The sequence below is a fragment of the Phyllobates terribilis genome, unplaced genomic scaffold, assembly GCF_046119375.1.
Source record: "Phyllobates terribilis strain yellow unplaced genomic scaffold, ASM4611937v1 Scaffold_7__3_contigs__length_470593459, whole genome shotgun sequence".
In the NCBI taxonomy this organism is placed as follows: Eukaryota; Metazoa; Chordata; class Amphibia; order Anura; family Dendrobatidae; genus Phyllobates; species Phyllobates terribilis.
In genome coordinates, this window is record NW_027362767.1 from 230838582 (window position 1) to 230859848 (window position 21267).

Below are 21267 nucleotides of genomic sequence, written 5' to 3' on the forward strand. Positions count from 1 at the left end.
TTTCCTTTCTGGCAGTCTCCGAAAATTGGACAGCACTCAGATGTCATGAGAGTGTGCTCCGATTTTTTTCACAGACCCATTGACTTGTATCGCTGATTTTGATCCGATTCGCAGATCTAAATCAGACATGTATCAGCGATTTCCCCAATACCGCAAAACAATCAGACTATGACAGGTACGAGTGCCATCAGTCAAAAACATGAATTGCACTGATACGTGAAAATCGGACGTGTGAATGAGCCCGTAATCTCCGCTCCTCTCAGCTGATTTATGACCGTAAACCACATCAAAGTTGTATGTGCAGGAAAACAAAAAGTCTGTAAAAGTCTGACGGTGTAAACTTTTTAGTAAAACCCATATTATCAAAAAAAAATGATAGCTTCAAATACATGCATTTAAGTGGGAAAAAAAATTGTCCATGATGTGGACAAACCCTTTAAGGAAGTGGCTTTTTTGTAGGGTAATGAAAATATTGTATCAAAATTATAAGTATTAATAGCATGACTTTATTTCTGCAGAAATACCAAATAACGGTAATGTAATAAAATAATGTTTCTGTCAACCGATTCTTATATTTTTCGGCAAATAAGGGAATCTGTCAGTAGTATCCACCCTCCTAAGCCGTCTATATAGGCATACAAATCATAGGATGGAGAATAAAATGACCCCTTGATATCTGCGATCCGATGTTTTATTCCAGAGAAATCTGCGTTTTTCTTAATATGTAAATGAGCCGTTAAGATCTATGGGCCGGACATAGATCTCCTGGAGAATCTTCCTCCAGAGGTTATTATAAATGATAGGAGGAGTTACCAGTGTGAGACATGGAGATCAGGAGAGCAGACTGTCAGCCATTACATGTTTCACACTGGTAACTCCCCCTATCATTTATAATAATCTCTGGAGGCAGATTCTCATGGAGATCTATGTCCGGCCCATAGGTCTTAACAGCTCATTTACGTATTAAGAAAAACGCAGATTTCTCTAGAATAAGACATCGGATAACAGAAGTCAAGGTGTTTTATTCTAGAGAAGTCTGCGTTTTTCTTAATATGCAAATGAGCTGTTAAGATCTATGGGCCGGACATACATCTCCCGGAGAATCTACCTCCAGAGATTATTGTAACGGATAGGGGGAGTTACCAGTGTGAGACATGTAATGGCTGACAGTCTGCTCTCCTGATCTCCATGTCTCACACTGGTAACTCCCCCTGTCATTTACAATAATCTCTGGCGGCAGATTCTCAGGGAGATCTATGTCCACCCCATAGATCTTAACAGCTCATTTGCATATTAAGAAAAATGCGCAATTCCCTGGAATAAAACATCAGATCACAAATATCAAGGTGTCATTTTATTCAGCTATGACCTACATGCCCATATAGACGGCTTAGGAGGGGTGATCCTACTGACAGATGCCCTTTAAATCACAGTAAGAAAATAAAAGCGTATGGGAGCCCCAGAGTCTCCTCTGAGAAATGTTTTTGGAGGAGAGAAGCATTGGGCATTTTAAAACGTAGACCCCCGGATCCTTTTAGTCTCCCACTTAAATATCAGCTTGAAACCCTGGTGGGCGATATTTAGGATTGGTTCTAACCCACACCAGGTGCCTCACCCGAATTTTCTCTCCCGCTCCATAGCAGTATGGTAGTAAGTGACAGCAGACAAGACATTATAAAATAAATGTAATTTCTTCACTTGTTCCCTCTCATTCAAGTCTTACTCCCCCATAATTTAGTACGAGTGATTTCCACATTCGCAGATTCTCTAATGACACAAATTGGCTCAGATGTCGGCGTGATGTATTAAATAAATATTCCAGCCTTGCATACGATTGTGCTAATTAACTGACGGAGTCGAGGACTTTCTCCATGGAAATAGAACAAGCCGGGGTACGGAGGTACAGGTGCTGCCGAAACTGGATTCCCATTCCAGCTGTCATGAAGAACGACGGCCTCGTCATTAAAATGTTGGAACGCCAGAGTGAGATGCAAAGCCTTGGCGCACATGGAGCCTAGAGAAACATTCGCTTACTGAGCCACCTGGTGCCAAAAATGGTACTATTGGTGATCGCCCCATCATCATATACAAAGAAAATTAGGATTCCTCATAATATTGATCCTGTTTGTGTTTACGAAATATTCGAAAATAAAGAATGATTACATTTAGTTTACCAGGTGGCTCTTCTGATCAAAGCGTGGATTCCTTTACTATGGGCAGCAGTCCGCTAACCTTTGGTTATGCTTAAGCCAAATTCACACTTCCATATTTCTCGGTCTCTATAGGGACCATCTAGCAGGTCTCCTGACTCTCGTAACAGCCTTGGAGGCACATAAAACTATATGAAGCTGTCGAGATCCGCTGTCGGCCCAGACCAGACTATATGGACGTGTGAACGTTGCCTAAAATCCAACGTGGTTTTCGAGAGATTTTCAAGACAGAAATCCATGCGTTTCTTATGCCTTTTTATTTTGGACAGGTAAAGTGTTAAAGGGGTTGCTGGCTTTAGACATCTTGACAGTGATGTCAAACTCACAGAGGGCCAAAATGAAAAACTTGGACAGTGTCGCGGGCTAACAAGTATACAGTATAATGGGCCCCACATAGTCCTCCATACAGTATAAGGGGCCCCACATAGTCCTCCATACAGTTTAATGGGCCCCACATAGTCCTCCATACAGAATAATGGGCCCCACATAGTGCTCCATACAGAATAATGGGCTCCACATAGTCCTCCATACAGAATAATGGGCCCCACATAGTCCTCCATACAGAATAATGGGCCCCACATAGTCCTCCATACAGAATAATGGGGCCCACATAGTCCTCCATACAGAATAATGGGCCCCACATAGTCCTCCATACAGAATAATGGGCCCCACATAGTCCTCCATACAGAATAATGGGTCCCACATAGTCCTCCAAACAGAATAATGGGCCCCACATAGTCCTCCATACAGTTTAATGGGCCCCACATAGTCCTCCATACAGTTTAATGGGCCCCACAGTCCTCCATACAGTATAATGCACTCCCTATAGTCCTCCATACAGTATAATGCACTCCCCATAGTCCTCCATACAGTATAATGCACTCCCCATAGTCCCCCATATAGTATAATGCACTCCCCATAGTCCCCCATATAGTATAATGATCAGCAGCCACAGGCCATTGTCACAGGTGATGGATTCCATAGCTCATTCTATTGCATCGACAACTCTATTTCGATCTAATAAGATTAAGTACAGCCTTTATTTCTGAAATCGCTTTTGACCATTTCTTTGGGCTTTGACTACAACAGTCCTTTAAAAAGGAACAAAAAAACATCTTGTACACTGAGGATCATCCATGACAGCCGGTTGCAAAGGAGACCATCAGCAAGTCTCCCAGAGTTCTGTTCTAGAACCCACAGACCGAGCCGCCATTGTCCAAGCCAGACAAATCTTGAATCTTTTAGGTTTTGTTTCCGTCACACAAATTTTCTTTTTCCAGTGTTTTTATTCTCCGGCTTATAACACCATAATTTTCATGCTTTGTTTCTTTATTTTGTTTTGTTTTTTTACCACTGTTTTTTGTGACATAATTATTTCTATAAATACAAACTTTTTCTTAGGCAATTTCTCCATAGAGAGTCCATAAAAAAAAGCAAAGGAAAAAATAAAAAAATCGGTACACTTACACCATGCTGAGTTTAAAAACTAAGTTTGATAACTTGCACTTTAAATCTGGCTGTGTTAGGTGGTTTTATTTTTTTTGCTGGTTAAAAACACCCTGAAAAATCCCACAAAACTCGCAGAGTATGGAAAAAAAATGATGTCCATGGCTCTTCATTTAAGAGCAGAAATGGCCACTTTTGACCTGGTGGTCCTCTTGTCCAGTTTACTTTAAGGGCATGTGCTTGTCCACTACGTACAGAATTAGCAGGGTTTTCATGAACTCATCCACTCAATGCAGGGGAAATCCACAGAGCATCAATTTATGCTGTGGATTTCACCCTTTACAATGCAGCAAATTAGTGGTGGAATTTCCTTAACTAAATACGCAGTGTTTTGGATTTTTTTTTGCCGTTGTGGATTTTCCGATACGGAATTTCCATGGTGGATCTACCCAGTGTGAACCATCTGAGGAGTGCAAATATGGAACGGATATTCTGTGCTGATTTCCAAGTGCAAAATCCACAGCTTTTTCGAGATTTAAAAAATATATATATATTTCCGGAACACAACTTGACCTGTGATCGAGCCGCAACATGTCAACTCTTTTTCCCAGATTTTCATTCCGCCCCCAAATTTGGAATGCAATAAAAAACGCGAACATTCCGTTATCGGAAGCTTCGCAATAAGCATGCGCCGTGTGTTACCGCCCCCAAAAATGTCTGTCCCGCCAATCATCATCGCTGTTTGTACCCTTTAAGGTGGACGTCAGCTGTATCCATTGCATTTGAGAGGGTCAGGAAGATTTATAAAAATGTGGATCGGGTGAGTAAAGGCTATGGTAAGAGCGGAAAAAGATCGGGTGTGTATGGGGCACTGTCCGACGATCACTGATCATTTTGCAGTATCCCGGAGACTGGCGCTCTATCTGGATATATTATCGGCCGTCTTTTCAGGTGCAACATTGAGCATTAATATGCTGGGATCCGATGTGTTAATTTGATGTAACTTTTTTTTTCTTTTATCCGCCTTGACAATGTGTCATTAATTTGTTCGTGGGCCGTTCGAGCTCCGGAGCGGTGACAGACTCAAATGTTGGGTTTCTTTATCCTGATCGGTTTTTTTTCGGCACGCCCCAGCCTGCTGCTTTCCTATGGACTGCTGTTAATTTGTAATGAACTGGCATTCAGGAGGGCGCCTTGATTTTTAATTCCGACTGTGTCAGATCCTTCAGGAAAATTACAAGTTTCTCTCGTTGCAATTACTGCCAAGCTCCACTGATGAGAGGTTTACGAAAACTGCGCCTTTGTGAAGCGGGCTGGAATGTAATCGCCTGAAACGGGTTTATCTCGACAGGAAAAAAAAAAACAGAATGCGGGGTTTTTATTTTTATTTTTTGCCTTTATTTAAAAAGGCATCTCTTAACCCTTGGAAACTTACGACACCACCCCCTCCCCCCACTTTCCTTCCCTGTAAAAAAAAAATCTCAATTTTGCTGTCAGCGTAATTAGTGAGTAGTGTAGAATAAGAGTGGTAAATAGCTTGACATTAGCATAACATGCCACAAATACTGTAATGTGGAAAATAGAAAGAGCCGGCGAACAAAGAAGGTGCAGCTCAAAAGGGCTCTGAACCCTATAGTCATAGCCGCCAGACGACTCCCTCTTGCCACAATGCGCTCAATCATAAAATTATTGAGGTTCATTGATATCGGAGAAATAACAATTGTTAGCGCCCACTGCTCTCAAGAGGAAAAAAAAAAGAAAAAAAAAAAAGAACGGTGGTAGAGAAAACAGGACGGAGAGAGGAACTATGAAAAAAGTCAGGATTAAATAGAATATTAGTGCTGGCGGGCTAGTGTCAGTAAAAGAAACTCTCTGTGTCACCTAAATTTGTTACCTGTGCATAATAAGTTACATTTGTTTTAAAAGGGTATTAGTCAGCAGGTAATCTGAGAACAGCATGCTGTAGGAGAAATCCTGATTCCAGCGATGTGTCACTTACTAGGCTGTGTGCTTTTGTTTCAATAAAATCAGTGTTTTAAATCAGAAGGACTAGTTGTCTCGGGCCATGTAGTCTTCCTGCTGTGTAACCACACCCCCAGCACCGATTGGCAGCTGGCTGATAATGTACACAGGAAGCTGCCAATCAGGGGTGTGGGTGGAGTTATACACAGCTCACTGCTAGATCTACAGCAGAGAAAACAGTGATTTTAATCAAAACTGTACCAAGCAGCTTAACAAGTGATACATCGCTGAAATCAGCAACATCATGCTGCTCTCAGGTCAGGTAGTAAAAAACCTGGTGACAAATCCCCTTTAGGGACCCTAGGAAAATTAGGTAACTTTTATGGAAGCTATGATATGATATAATCACACACAGATTTCTTAGTTGTTCCATTCATCTGTATAACAAAAAAAAAGAAAATACATTTTTTTAGGAAAGTCAAATCTGACATATATAACTATGGTCTTAAACCAGATTCAGACGTTGCGTATCTAATGCAGATTTTTTTGCATGTAAAATCCGCAGCATTTTACAGTCCCAGAAAAGTGGATGAGTTTTAACTTGCTCTCACCCACAAGTTGTATTTTTATTTCAAGAAATTGGCTTTTGTTGCATTTCTTTAAAATCCGCACGAATCTGTTGCAGAAATGCAACTTTTCGGTGTGGATTTTATACACTCATTTCAATGGGGAGCTTAAATATTCAGGTATTGAAATGCTTTCATGCATTATTTTTTTGGTGGGTGGGTGGGGGGTGTACATTTATGCAACAAACAAAAAAAGCATGCAAAAACGCAAAAATAAGGAAGGAAAATATTTCCAAATTTCAGATGCAGAAGTGCTGCGGATTTCAGGGAACAAATCCTTGCAAAAATACTCGAACTAGATACGGGACGTGTACTTTGGCTAATAGTAATAATACTAGTGGCCATTCAGCTTCCCCAACTGAAAAAAAATGTTGAGGAGACAGGGGCTAAGGCTGGATGCCCAAATTGGCCATGGGTATGAGACTATTGAGTATGGGTCAGAAGACCTGTGGCCGGTCCATGAAAAATGGAAATGTGAATGGAGCCTAAAGAAGGAAAACAATTCTACTGAATCATCCAGGTCTTTGCAGCTGGTACAAATAAACGGAAACAAGCAAAAGAACCCGCACAAACCTGCATCTTTTTTTGCCCTTCAAGGCACCTTTAAAGGGAATCTGTTAGCAGGTTTTGCTGTTATCTGAAAGATGCAGGATGTAGGGGCTGAGACGCCGATTCCAGCAATAGGTCACTTACTGGGCTGCTTGCTGTCACTTCAATACAATCAGTGTTTTATCAGCAGGAGATTATCACTGCTGGACTACAACCCCTGGCAAAAATTATGGAATCACCGGGCTCGGAGGATGTTCATTCAGTTGTTTAATGTTGTTGAAAAAAAGCAGATCACAGACATGGCACAAAACTAAAGTCATTTCAAATGGCAACTTTAGGGCTTTAAGAAACACTAAAAGAAATTAAGAAAAAAAAAAAAGTGGTACTCAGTAAGGGTGATTTTTTTCAGACCAAGCAGAGGGAAAAAATTATGGAATCACTCAATTCTGAGGAAAAAAATGATGGAATCACTCAATTCTGAGGTAAAAATGATGGAATCACCCGGTAAATTTTCATTTCCAAAACTAACACCAGCATCAAATTAGATCTGCTTGTTAGTCTGCATCTAAAAAGGAGTGATCACACCTTGGAGAGCTGTTGCACCAAGTGGACTGGATCATGGCTCCAAAACGAGAGATGTCAAATTAAACAAAGGAGAGGATTATCAAACTCTTAAAAGAAGGTAAATCATCACACAATGTTGCAAAAGATGTTGGTTGTTCACAGTCAGCTGTGTCTAAAATCTGGACCAAATACAAACAACATGGGAAGGTTGTTAAAGGCAAACATACTGGTAGACCAAGGAAGACAAAGCGTCAAGACAGGAAGCTTAAAGTAATATGTCTCCAAAACAGGAAATGCACAACAAAACAAATGAGGAAGGAATGGGAGGAAACTGGAGTCAATGTCTGTGACCGAGCTGTAAGAAACCGCCTAAAGGAAATGGGATTTACATACAGAAAAGCTAAACATAAGCCATCATTAACACCTAAACAGAAAAAAACAAGGTTACAATGGGCTAAGGAAAAGCAATCGTGGACTGTGGATGACTGGATGAAAGTCATATTCAGTGATGAATCGCGAATCTGCATTGGGCAAGGTAATGATGCTGGAACTTTTGTTTGGTGCCGTTCCAATGAGATTTATAAAGATGACTGCATGAAGAGAACATGCAAATTTCCTCAGTCATTGATGATATGGGGCTGCATGTCAGGTAAAGGCACTGGGGAGATGGCTGTCATTACATCTTCAATAAATGCCCAAGTTTACATTGATATTTTGGACAGTTTTCTTATCCCATCAATTGAAAGGATGTTTGGGGATGATGACATCATTTTTCAAGATGATAATGCATCCTGCCATAGAGCAAAAACTGTGAAAACATTCCTTGAAAGACTCATAAGGTCAATGTCATGGCCTGCAAATAGTCCGGATCTCAATCCAATTGAAAATCTTTGGTGGAAGTTGAAGAAAATGGTCCATGACAAGGCTCCAACCTGCAAAGCTGATCTGAGAACAGCAATCAGAGAAAGTTGGAGGCAGATTGATGAAGAGTACTGTTTATCACTCATTAAGTCCATGCTTCAGAGACTGCAAGCTGTTATTAAAGCCAGAGGTGGTGCAACAAAATACTAGTGATGTATTGGAGTGTTCTTTTGTGTTTGTTTTTCATGATTCCATAATTTTTTCCTCAGAATTGAGTGATTCCATAATTTTTTCCCTCTGCTTGTTCTGAAAAAAAAATTACCCTTACTGAGTACCACATTTTAATCTTGATTTCTTTTAGTGTTTCTCAAAGCCCTAAAGTTGCCATTTGAAATGACTTTAGTTTTGTGCCATGTCTGTGATCTGCTTTTTTTCAACAACATTAAACAACTGAATGAACATCCTCCGAGCCCGGTGATTCCATAATTTTTGCCAGGGGTTGTAGTTGTCACATGCCAGACAGTCAGGCTAATCCTCACCTCAGAAATCTGCCAATCCAGGATGTGGGCGGGGTTATACAGAGCTCAGCATTCTGAGCACTGCTACATCTACAGCAGAGAAAACAGGGATTCTATGAAAACTGCACCAAGCAGTAAGTGACATCACTGTAATCAGGTTTTCAGTTTCTAAACAGGAGCATAACGAACACGGTCGCAGAGGTAGTCACTGCACGGGTGGAGGCCAGTGTGGGTGAGGGACCCGCCGACGCCAGCACAAACTTCGACTGGATGTGCGTCTTAAGGACACACGTTCATCTGAAGTGTATAGCGGAGCAGAGACCCGTCGGGTGTGTGAGCAGCACTGCATGCTGCCGGCCAATCAGAGGCCAGCAGCTGATGTTGGTGTGCATGTGACTGGGGACGCATGGCAGCGACGTCATGCACTCCCGTCACTTACATGCTGAAGTCAGCTGCCAGCTTCAAAAGAGGACGCCACGCAGCAGGGGAGCAAAGGGAAGGTGAGTATAATATATATACCAGGATTGGGCCACGATAAGGGGCATACATACCATGATGAAGGACATATATACCACAAAAGGGGATATACAGGTGCATCTCACAAAATTAGAATATCAAAAAGTTAATTTATTTCAGTTCTTCAATACAAAAAGTGAAACTCCTATATTATACAGGATGGTCCAAAAGTAGGTGGACAGAAAATAATAACATTTATTTTGATTTATATCTAATATTATATTTATTAGCACAAGCATAACATTGACAATTAAATTTTATTCTGAACAGTAATACAAAAGCCCTTAAATTTTATCAACGCAGGAGCTCAAACTGTTTTCCATTACAATTTGCACAGCTTTGAAGTCGCCTCTTTCGCTTCAACAAACTTTTTTGCACAAGTCTCTTTGGGTATTAATTTCTTGAATTGCATCTCTTATGTCATTTTTCAAATCACTGACACTTTTTGGTTTTCGACTATAAACTTTGTCCTTGAGTGCTCCCCAAAAGAAAAAATCCATTGGGGTCAAGTCTGGTGAACGTGCCGGCCAATCAAGTGGGCCTCTTCGGCCAATCCATTTATTAGGAAATGTTTTATCAAGATACTCGCGGACCACTCTTGAATAATGTGGAGGGGCTCCATCTTGTTGGAAATAAAGGTCATTTGAATTAGGCTGTTGCTGTAACTGGGGAACAACTTGATTCATTAGAATTTCGAGATACTTATCTCCTGTGACTGTTCCATAACCTTCATAACCTTATTACACTTTCTGTACACCTACTTTTGGACCACCCTGTATAGAGTCATTACACACAGAGGGATCTATTTCAAGTGTATATTTCTGTTAATGCTGATGATTTTGGCTTACAGCCAATGAAGACACAAAAGTCATTATCTCAGTAAATTTGAATAATTAACAAAAAGCACCTGCAAAGGCTTCCTAAGCGTTTAGAAAAAGGTCCCTTAGTCCGTTTCAGTAGGCTCCACAATCATGGGGAAGACTGCTGACTTGACAGATGTCCAGAAGGCAGTCATTGACACTCCACAAGGTCCCAGAGTCTGGAGGAAGAGTGGAGAGGCCACAATCCAATCTGCTGGAGGTCTAGTGTGAAGTCTCCACAATCAGTGATGGTTTGGGGAGCCATGTCATCTGCTGGTGTAGGTCCACTGTGTTTTATCAAGACCAAAGTCAGCGCAGCCGTCTACCAGGACATTTTAGAGCACTTCATGCTTTCCTCTGCCGACAAGCTTTTTGGAGATGGAAATGTCATTCTCCAGCAGGACTTGGCCCCTGTTCACACTGCCAAAAGTACCAATACCTGGTTTACACACAACAGTATCACTGTGCTTGATTGGCAGCAAACTCGCCTGACCTTAACCCCATAGAGAATCTATTATAGAGAATCTATGGGGTATTGTCAAGAGGAAGATGAGAGACACCAGACCCAACAATGCAGACCAGCTGAAGGCTGCTATCAAAGCCACCTGGGCTTCCATAACCCCTCAGCAGTGCCACAGGCTGATCGCCTCCATGCCACATTGCTTCATTGATGCAGTAATTGATGCAAAAGGAGCCCGACCAAGTATTGAGTGCATTTACTGAACAGACATTTCAGTAGGACATTTCAGATTTTAAAATAATTTTTCAAGCTGTTGTTATAAAGTATTCTAATTTACTGAGATAACGACTGTTGTGTCTTCATTGGCTGTAGCCATAATCATCAACATTAACAGAAATAAACACGTGAAATAGATCACTCTGTGTGTAATGACTCTATATAATAGAGGAGTTTCACTTTTTGTATTGAAGAACTGAAATAAATTAACTTTTTGATGATATTCTAATGTTGCGAGATGCACCTGTATATACCAGGATAGGGGATATATGTAACCGGATGGGGGACATATATAACCGGATGGGGGACATATACATCAGAATGTGGGATATATATATACCAGGATAGATGTCCCAATGGACTGTGGTTACGCCACTGCCCCGACATCATGCTGCTGTCAGATTACATAGAAAAACCTTGTGACAGATTCCCTTTAAGAAGGTGACAAGTGTTCCCGAAATGTTCCTGTTCCCCTACATCATTGGAAACTGCAAGCTCCATCTGGCAGTCTATGACAGAACAGCATGGTTCATTCTTTTTTTGGTCATTGCCAATACTTAAAAAGTGCAATAAAGGATTCATTAGCAGCATTAATGTAATATGCACGTAACAGCTTACACATATTTTATTGGTATTTTTTTTCTTTTAAGGGTGGGGGGGGGGATGGAGAAGGTGACGGAAAATGATTCTTAATTTTCCCGTTGTCCTGCTCTATTAAAGCTCATTATAATTCCTCTTGTTATAAGAGCTTTTGAAAACCATTACCTGCGGGGAAGTTAAAGACAGAACTATTAAAAGGTTACTTTAATGTGAATAATAGCCTCCCCGATATACTCCAGTTAATTACTATTGGAAACTGGCTCTATTTTAATTTAAGGCTGAGCGTTTAATGAAGGAAATGCTGGGGCTAGCAATAATGACAACAAAAAAAAATATATATATATAAAAAAATTATTCATGGTCAACAGACCCATTACCGCTGTCTCGTTTAAAGAGATAATATCCTTTCCTAGGTTCCGCATAACTGCGCTCCGCAATCAAAAATGACATTTTTTTTTTTTTTTCGCCCATTTCTCTTCGTGTCTGTCAAATTAGAAAAGGAAAGAACTGATTGATATCGCAGGCTGTTGGATTGTACAAATTGATTTCCAATGGCAGGACGAAGGCTGTTCGGAAATGGGACGAGATGCCATATAGAGCTGTAGCGGGTATGATTTAGACATTTTTTTTTTTTTTTTTTTGCTGTGTTGCTAATTTTAATAGATACCAGTACATAAGCATTTTTTTTTCATGATCTTTCCATTATATATATATATATATATATATATATATATATATATATATATATATATATATATATATATATATATATATATATATATATATATTTTTTTTTTTTTTTTTAATTATTATTATTATTATTCTCATATCGAAAAAAAAAAAGATATTGCCGTCTGTCCATTATTTGGATTTATACCTTTAAATACTTGACCTGCAATTGAATTTTCTAAAGATCTAAAAATGATAATATACTTGTACGTCTGCATTTAAACGATTTATATGGAGCTATCCTTTATGGGTTTCATAGATCCGGAGCTCCCGCGGTTAAGGGCTGTGTGTGCGCGCGTGTCGGCGGCAATTAAGAGGTTAATAAAGAAGAATTTCTGGAGGGTAATTGTGCAGAACGTTAACGGCCCCGCTAGTAGAATACATAATAATGAAGATTAGGAGCGTTTGGGTCAGAAATGGCAGATTTTCCGCAGTTTTTACGGCTCGAATCAATCTGCATTTTTCACCTTTCTACTGATGCCGCGCTATGCTACATCGCTTTGAATTTTCTGTTTTATGGGTTTTGAAAGAGCTACAGGAAAAAATGACCAATTAAAGTTGAATACTGCAGCTCATAAATAAAGCTGCTTGGCGTTTTTATCCAGGATGGATAGGTATAAAAAAAAAAAAAAAGAAAAGGGAAAAAAAAAAAAAAGATGGATGCAGTCTGCCCTTATCGGAAAGGGATATGTTCCCAGTAGCGAACCTGAGTATGACCGCACGATCATCAGAGGGGTCATAGGATCACAATTTTAATTTTTTAAGGGTCATCGCGTCTTTGGGAAATGTATGCTCTCTCGCAACACAAGTCATGGTCACCAGTTGACAGATCGCCCAGTTTTTCCCACCATTCAACAATTAAAGGCCATTTTCCAATTTCGGAAAACCTCTGCAATGAAAAAAATACAATATATAATATATATATACACATTTTTTTAGGATAGGTCATCAATGTTTGATCGACCGAGGTCTGACACCCGGCACCCCCACTGATCAGCTGTTATCGGTGTCAGCCGCTGTCCGGAAGTGCTCACTTGTCGAGCTGCTCCGTTTACTTGATTTGAATAGGAGGCGGATAGGTCATCAATGTAAAAGTAGTGGACAACCTCTTTAACACAGCGCTTTTCCATCCGCTCTATGAAGATATACCAGTACGGATGTTATAGAGGAGGCACCCAGCAGTTAAATCACCTTTTTTTTCCTTAGCTATTAAGCATTAAGTGCTCTGGGTGAGGCCAAGCATGTAAGGAGCCCCCAAACTTATTTTCCTACCCAGCACCAGCCTTCTAAGCTCGATAGGTATCTCACTGTCAGGCAAGGAAATCAGAATTTGAGCCACCAATCAAGCTAAAGTAACAGGTGCTGGGCAGGTGGGGAAAAAAACGTTGTGGCTCCTTCAGTGCTCTGCCACGCCCAGAGCACTTAATGCTTAAATTGGTTAATTACTCAGGAATGCAGCAACAGATGGAAGATATAAAGGTGTCGATGGATGTACATTTTAAAGAACTGCATGCCCCTAAATGAGGTGTGGGGTGATGGATTATTTAACTGATAGATTCCAAAAAACCTGTGCTGTAAGATGTGACCCAATGTAACGGTCATATCGAAGTATTAATACAAATTCAAATTAGCACAGCAGTCTTAGAAAACAAAGGGGTTAAAAGATCATTAAAGCCTGGTAAGGATACAGTTGTGTAATAAATTAAATACAGGAACATCAATGGGAAAGAGTTAGTAAATCTGCGCTGCTCTGACAGCTAAGAAACTGCTGATCTGTGGAGTTAGAGAAGCGCTGCTGCCGCAGAATGTGTTAGGGTTGTCAATCACTTCTCCACACCACTCACATAGAGAGAAGACAATGAAGTAACCGGCAGACAATGCAATCAGTTTTATCCTACGTTCTGGCCTTGCACGGAGACAAACCTAAAGAGCTGGAGAAAAAGAAGTTCTTCTTAAAGGGTCATTCTAAGCAAGATATTTCTTGATGCCTCCACATGGAGATTTAGCTGCTCGGGTTGTAACCGATTCATTAAATTATTATTTTGTTCCTTTTCTTTAAAACTGATTGTTTATCTTTAGGTCATCAGGATTAGATTGGTGGAGCTCCGACTCTCTGCACCCCCATTAATCAGCAGTGGGGCTCCTGTTAGCGCCGTGTCCCCCTTATAGCTTACCATGTGAATTATATTGGAGTGGGACTGAGCTGTAATACCAAGCACAGCCACTATGACAAATATGGAGCTGTGCTGTACGCAGCAATGTAAACAGTGTCGGGGGCTGTGAAGAAGCACCAAAACCCCTCCAAACAATGTATTTGTGACGTGAAGTTAGTTAGTTTTGACTTAGCCAAAAGGGTAAACCATTACTTTCAACAAATCAGAAAACTCCTTTAAACTAGATTGTCCTTTTAGCCAAAACGATATGACCCAGGGCTGTCAAATCTCTAAGTGGGAAAATTAAAGGTCCTTCCCATTTTAACAAGGAATCATCCAATACACAGGATGGGTGATAACTAGAGATGAGAGAACCCCAACTTAAAAGACTTCCGGGAGAACGCGCGTGGGGGAGGGTGCGAGTGAGAAAAGGCGAGCGCGAGAAAGGGCTGATTGTTTGGAGTCTGATGGCTGGAACCTTCACCGATCCTGAAATTTGGACTCTAAAGTGCAAAGTTTGTATAGAGGGATACAAGCACATGAGCAAAAATCGATCCATTCGTTGACTATGGGAGCGCCAGAGATAGCAGAGTAGGTAGGCCTAGAAGACAAGGAAAGAGGCAGCATTGCGCATGCGCAGCCATCGTTCCGTTGACATGTTGCACTTCAGAGCCCTTCACTTACAACTGGTGAGGATCCCAGCGATCAGCGAGTTATCACCTATAGAATAGAAATAAGCATGCAAATTCTGGGAACATTTTTTGGTCTTGCCTAGAATTAAATTTTTTATTCTAAATCCTCGCATCAGTAGTAAAATTATAGGCCCTATATAGATCTTAAAAAACTCACAAGAGCAAGGTATTAGGCTAGGGCTATATCTTCCCCGTGTGAATGGTTGGTATGCAATACCCCATTCTCCCTGAAGTGGTCGCTGCAGCAGGAGAGTAAAGCCAGCTGCAGCTGATCGGCACAATCATCTGACTTCATTTTCAAATTGCGCCGTCTTGATGGGACTGAAGAGTTGTGACAGTGTAAATGTCCCAGGACTGCCAAAAAAGTAGACAGTGGACACAGACACCCCTTTTGTCTTCAATGGTTTTGCATGTATCAAATATATTTGTCAAGCTGAAGCTATAACTTTTCTCATCAGCCGGAGTCACCACAGTCTAGACCCCCTGGAGATCCTAATGCCCCCTCTAAAGAGGTTATCTCCTCCAAGGTTTCCCGAAAGGCCTGTAACTCATTATAAATTTACTGAAGAATATGGGATGGGGTCACAATGGCCACAAAGAGCAGCAGAGACTGCAGCGCTAATAGCCATGTCTCATTCCAGTCTTTTAAATGGCTCTGCGTATCCCTAATTATCTGAATGGTGCTCAATGTAAGAGCAGCAGGCAAAAAAAAAATGGTATTTAAGGACTGCACATCCCAAAATGCTGCTAAAAGCCATTAACCAGCGAGTGTTAATTGGAGCCATATTCATATTCATTTGCACTCCGGGCCGTGATAAAATATTTCCCAAGGTACGCTTTAAAAGGAGTCTTAATTTAAGGAACTGCTACAATCAACACTTATGAAAATTAACAGCTGAGTAATTAGCGCTCATGAATTATGCCATAGACCGGGCTCACAGGCGTGGGGGACGTCTGAGCTGATGAACCGGCTGGGTCTTCTGAGGGTCCCCTGAAACCTGGGACAGGATTAACCCCTTGCATCCGGAAGTCACATGCAGGAAAAAAAAAAAAGTTTATCCGAGGCCTCGCTGGATAACATCAGACGAGTTTTATCTGATGGGTCGCTAGTTACAGGAGACTGCAAAGTGGACATCATGAAATACGATCGAATCGCAATGAATGTAATTGTATCATTAATCATTGAAAATGTTCTCCATCATACATTCTGCGGGGTTATTTCTGATCACACCTAAACTTTGGCATGGAGTAAGTATTGAAATCCCAGCACTAGGCCGCAGTTAAAAGTTTATCCGAGGCCTTGTTGAATAACATCAGATGGGTCGCTAGTTCTAGGAGACTGTGAAGTGGACATCATGAAATACGATTGAATCACAATGAATGCAACTGTATCATTAAGCATTGATAATGTTGTCCATCATACGTTCTGCGGGGTTATTTCTGATCATATCTAAACCTTGGCATGGAGTAACTATTGACATCTCAGCATTGGGCAGCAGCCATATGCGGAGGACATCAGGGAGGACAGATGAGATGGGTGTATGTGCACCAAATGGCTTATAAAGGAACAGCATATTGCTAGGGTATACCAGCACCAAAACTGAGCATAAAGACTTCTGGCTCGATTCATTAAGACTGGCGCTGCTTCTCCTGGATTAAGACTTGTGGCCTAGCAAACGCTGACGCCCATGAAGAATTTGAGGAGCGGCGGTCACCAGGCCGCCACCTCAGTTTCACCCACTTTGTTGGAGCTATGCAAAAATGGTGTGAAAATGCCAAAAGTCGCAAAAGTTTAGTGCAGCCTTGAATTGCGTCAAAAGTTTGCAAATTTCCAAAACTTTTTATGCCACAATACAGCAGTAAAAGTTTTAATGAATCTGGCCCTTAGTGCAGTTTTTAACCTGGCCGCTCACTGTGCAGGCAACTGTAGCACCCCCTAATTGAATTAAATGGAGCCATGCTGTGCAGCTCAATGCACTGCACAACTGGGTGGCTGAAAGCATGGAGAAATCAGCCCTGTGGCCCCGTCATTCTCAGGATTAGTGGAGGTCCTATTGGGTGGCTTATCTCCCAAAGAACCAACGCAATAGGCCAGATTCTTGGAGACCCTCGACATCATCTGACAGGAGGAGATTCCATACAGATTAGACTGATGCTGATATCGGAGGGTTTTTCCGACGTATGATAAGGGCCTTAAAGAGTATCTGTCGTTTTATTTTTTTTCCATGAATCAATAGTACACATAAAAACAAGAAACCTTATAACATATCTTATAAGATAAATCTGCTTCTTTCTCCTCCTGGACTGATCTTTCATTCTGTAAACTCTGTATTTAGTGGTAAAAACTGCATTCGGACAGATTTTCCCATTACTAAAATAAGAGTTGACAGTTGGTGCTCATAAGATTCTATGGAAGGAGGGAGGAGCCAGACACCGGCATTCTGCTGCAAATTCAACTGAAAATGACAGTTACAGTTTAAACTTTTTTTTAAGCAGCAACTGGGAAAATCTGTATTCACCAAAGACAGATTTTATCACTGAAAACAGAGTTTCTAGAGTGAAAGATCAGCCCAGGAGGCAACAAAAAGAAAAAAACAAGAAAAAAGGATGAAAAGGAGAGCTTTTGAGGAGGGAAAGAAAAACCAACAAAACACTTACATTAAATAGATATCTTGAACGTGGACAACTTTGTTACAGCTCAATCAGCCCGCTGCTACCAGGTCTGGACATAATAATCAGGTGCCGTATTGTAAGACAGTTGAAAAAACAAATAAAAAAAGGAGCGCCAGCTGACAAGCACGGTAGGTCCACACTTGGAGTAGGGGAGTTGAAGCACTTAAGCCCCATTTACTTCGTAGGGGGGAGAGTGATTCAAATTGCCCCTTCTTCCAGGTCAGCCTCTCCTCCTTGCACACTGAGCAATGCAGTGGAAGTTAAATCATATGCTGGAGTGATTGCCAATCCAGCCAGAGATTCGCAGACCGTGCTTGTTGGCTGGCGCTCCTTTTTTGTTTTGTTTTTTTCTAGCAGGCTAGGAGGAGGAGGAAGAAGCATATTTCTCTGACAAGATATATTGCAAAGTTTATTATTTTTATGTGACTATTGATTTATGAAATTAAAACAACAGATACACTTTAAGGGTAATTCATTGTTCATTTTAGACTTAAGGCCTCCATATAAATTAGACCAATGATGTCCAAACCTACAGATAGGAGGACCCCAGGCACACTGGACTAACTCTCCCCCTAACAGAAGATATTCAAGAAGAGAAAGATTCAACACATGAGATTTCCTATCCTTTAGTTCTCTGGGAAACTCGCTGAGGCCAGAAGAGGGGGCTGGTTGCAGACTCCTAAGCGCTCGGGGGAGCAAATGTTTCTGTGTATGGAGGGGATTTCAAAAAACGATTCCAAAAACATAGCTCTGAAATACCCAGCTAGATTAGGGAGGTTGCCACTTTACGTCTCTGTTCAGACGGAGTAGTGACATGTATGATAGATCTGTTTTCAAACAGATCCCAAAGCATACTGATGGGTGCTGCCGACTTATGCTTTTCTTTCCACCAAATGCAAGAGTAGAACATACTGCAAAAAGCAATAATTAATGAGCAGTAGATATAATAATCCCCACTTGTTTCGATGGGGAGTGCACTCCAGACCGAAACGGTCTGCACGAGTCTTGCGAACTGCACAACAACTGGTGAGAAGTTTCAAGAACACTTTTGGGAAACCTCTACTAGGCGACTCCCCTATTACAGCAAGTGCGCCGAGGACAGCTCCATACCTTGCCATCAAATTTGGAGTATTCATTGAATGGGTTGTTCAGCTGGAGCGGGCACTGCTCCAAGCGCACAGACAGTATGGACGGCTTCACGCTGCGTTGGATTTTTTCTATGATGTCTTTCTTTTCAAACAATGAACTCAATTCCTCAGCTGCAAAATAAAATAATAATAATTACATTTGCCACTTTATATTGTAAGTATTACAGTAATGAAAGCAAATTTTAATATAGTAAATACACTGTTGTTGTCTTAAACCTAGAGGGTGTAAGTTTGTTGGAGCAGGCTCAGAAGCTGAGCCCGCTCCATGCAGTACAGATGCCGGCTGGATTACAAAGCTGATATCTGTCTTTAGCAGTAGCAATCGGAGCTACTTCCAGTCGCTGTTAGTCTCTTATATGCTCCCATCAATCACAACAGCATTAAAGTGCCACTAACCGGCCCTGGCATTCATTCAAGCGCCCATCAGCCCCCATGCGATGTGATAGCAAGGGGCCACTGGGTTGCTATGACTGCTGGGGGGTGGGTGAAGGACCTCATGTCCGTCATGTTATTTCTCCAGTGATGCCCAACTAAATCATAGCAGACTGATTTTTACCATAAACTGCACTGTATGCTGTAATATGAAAAACAGATGTGAAAAGTAGAGCAAGGGACTGAAAACAGGAAATAAAAATTAGATATTTTATATGTCACGTGCTCAAAAATATTTAATTAATTATCTTGTCAAATTGATATTCCCTGATCTTCTCCGATTCTGGCGTTCTTTTCCTTTTTTCGCTGCGTCGTTTCATTGCAGAGATATTCACATTTATCGCTTTTGGTGGTAAGTATGTGAAATCTCTGCTTGTAGACCAACTAGGCCTTTTTCCAGAGTTTTCTCTGGGGTCGTGTGCCTTCATCCCTCCCTCCTAGACACTGATGATCACAGCTCAGCATCTGATCTAGAAGTCTCAAACGCTGTTGACGTGTGATTAGCAGCATCAGGGAGAGTGGGGTGAAAGCATACAAGCATACAAGCAGAGATTTCACATACTGTGCTCCAAAAGTTAAAAAAAAAATGTGAATATCTCTGCAATGGAATGACGCAGTGCAAAACGAAAAAAAAGACGGCAGAATCAGGAGAGCTCAGGGATTTTCAAAACTCAATTTTAACCCAATTTGCTTAGCAAGTGATAGGTCCTCTTTACAGTGGACACAAATTCATTAAATTCAACCTACAAAATCTGCTATAAATCCCATGATGCAATAGTACAGCTTCAAATGACCAGCTAAAGCCAGCACGACCTCTGTCTGCTTGGTGTTATCTACTGTATATAGAGGTGTTATCAGTCATTGTACAGGAGGAGGAGGTGAGCTGTGATATCACCTATTGTGAATGGTGGATTCTGTGTTATCTACCGTATATAGAGGTGTTATCAGTCATTGTACAGGAAGAGGAGGATGTGAGCTGTGAGATCACCTACTGTGAATGGTGGATCCTGTGTTATCTACTGTATATAGAGGTGTTATCAGTCATTGTACAGGAGGAGGAGGTGAGCTGTGATATCACCTATTGTGAATGGTGGATTCTGTGTTATCTACCGTATATAGAGGTGTTATCAGTCATTGTACAGGAAGAGGAGGATGTGAGCTGTGAGATCACCTACTGTGAATGGTGGATCCTGTGTTATCTACTGTATATAGAGGTGTTATCAGTCATTGTACAGGAGGAGGTGAGCTGTGATATCACCTACTGTGAATGGTGGATCCTGTGTTATGTACTGTGTATAGCGGTGTTATCTGTCATTGTACAAAAGGAGGAGGCGAGCTGTGACATCACCAATTATGAATGGTGGGTCCGGTGTTATCTACCGGATATATAGGTGTTATCAGTCATCGTACAGGAGGAGGAGGAGGAGGTGAGCTGTGACATCACCAATTGTGAATGGTAGATCCTGTGTTATCTACGGTATATAAAGATGTCAGAAGTCATTGTACAGGAGGAGGTGAGCTGTGACATCACCTATTCTAAATGGCGAATCCTGTGTTATCTACTGTTCACAGAAATATCAATCATGCAATCCTGTCTGTGATGATTATGACACTGCTGAAAATTCTTCTTAACAGAACAGAAAGAATGAGTGTAGTATAAGGAACAAAACCAAAACACAATGAAAAGTAGGGCCCCAATCAACTTCACAAAACCCCAAGAAAATGGATCCCTAAAAGATAAAGTTTAACTTTCCCAATAAAAGTTTTTTTTTTTTACTTTCTCAATAAAAGTTATATTTTAGGTGTCCATTTTCTTGCGGTTTTGTGTAGTAAAGGCCTAATGACCAGTCTGTAAATAGCAAGATTTCCTTTTTTTTTTCATATTTTAATATGGATACTCATATGGAAAACTGAAAAAAAAAAAAAATTATATTATATTATATTATATTATATATATATATATATATATATATATATATATATAAAAACATG

General features: G+C 40.9%; 1 protein-coding gene across 2 annotated transcripts in view; it reads right to left on the bottom strand.

Moving 5' to 3' along the window:
* Nucleotides 1-21267, bottom strand: part of MAPKAP1 (MAPK associated protein 1) — a 175241-nt gene that overhangs the window by 133246 nt on the left and 20728 nt on the right. For both annotated transcript variants that reach the window (XM_073639781.1, XM_073639780.1), the window contains exon 4: nt 18806-18954. In XM_073639781.1, coding sequence (XP_073495882.1) covers nt 18806-18954 — 149 coding nt within the window. The remainder of the gene's footprint in view (nt 1-18805; nt 18955-21267) is intronic.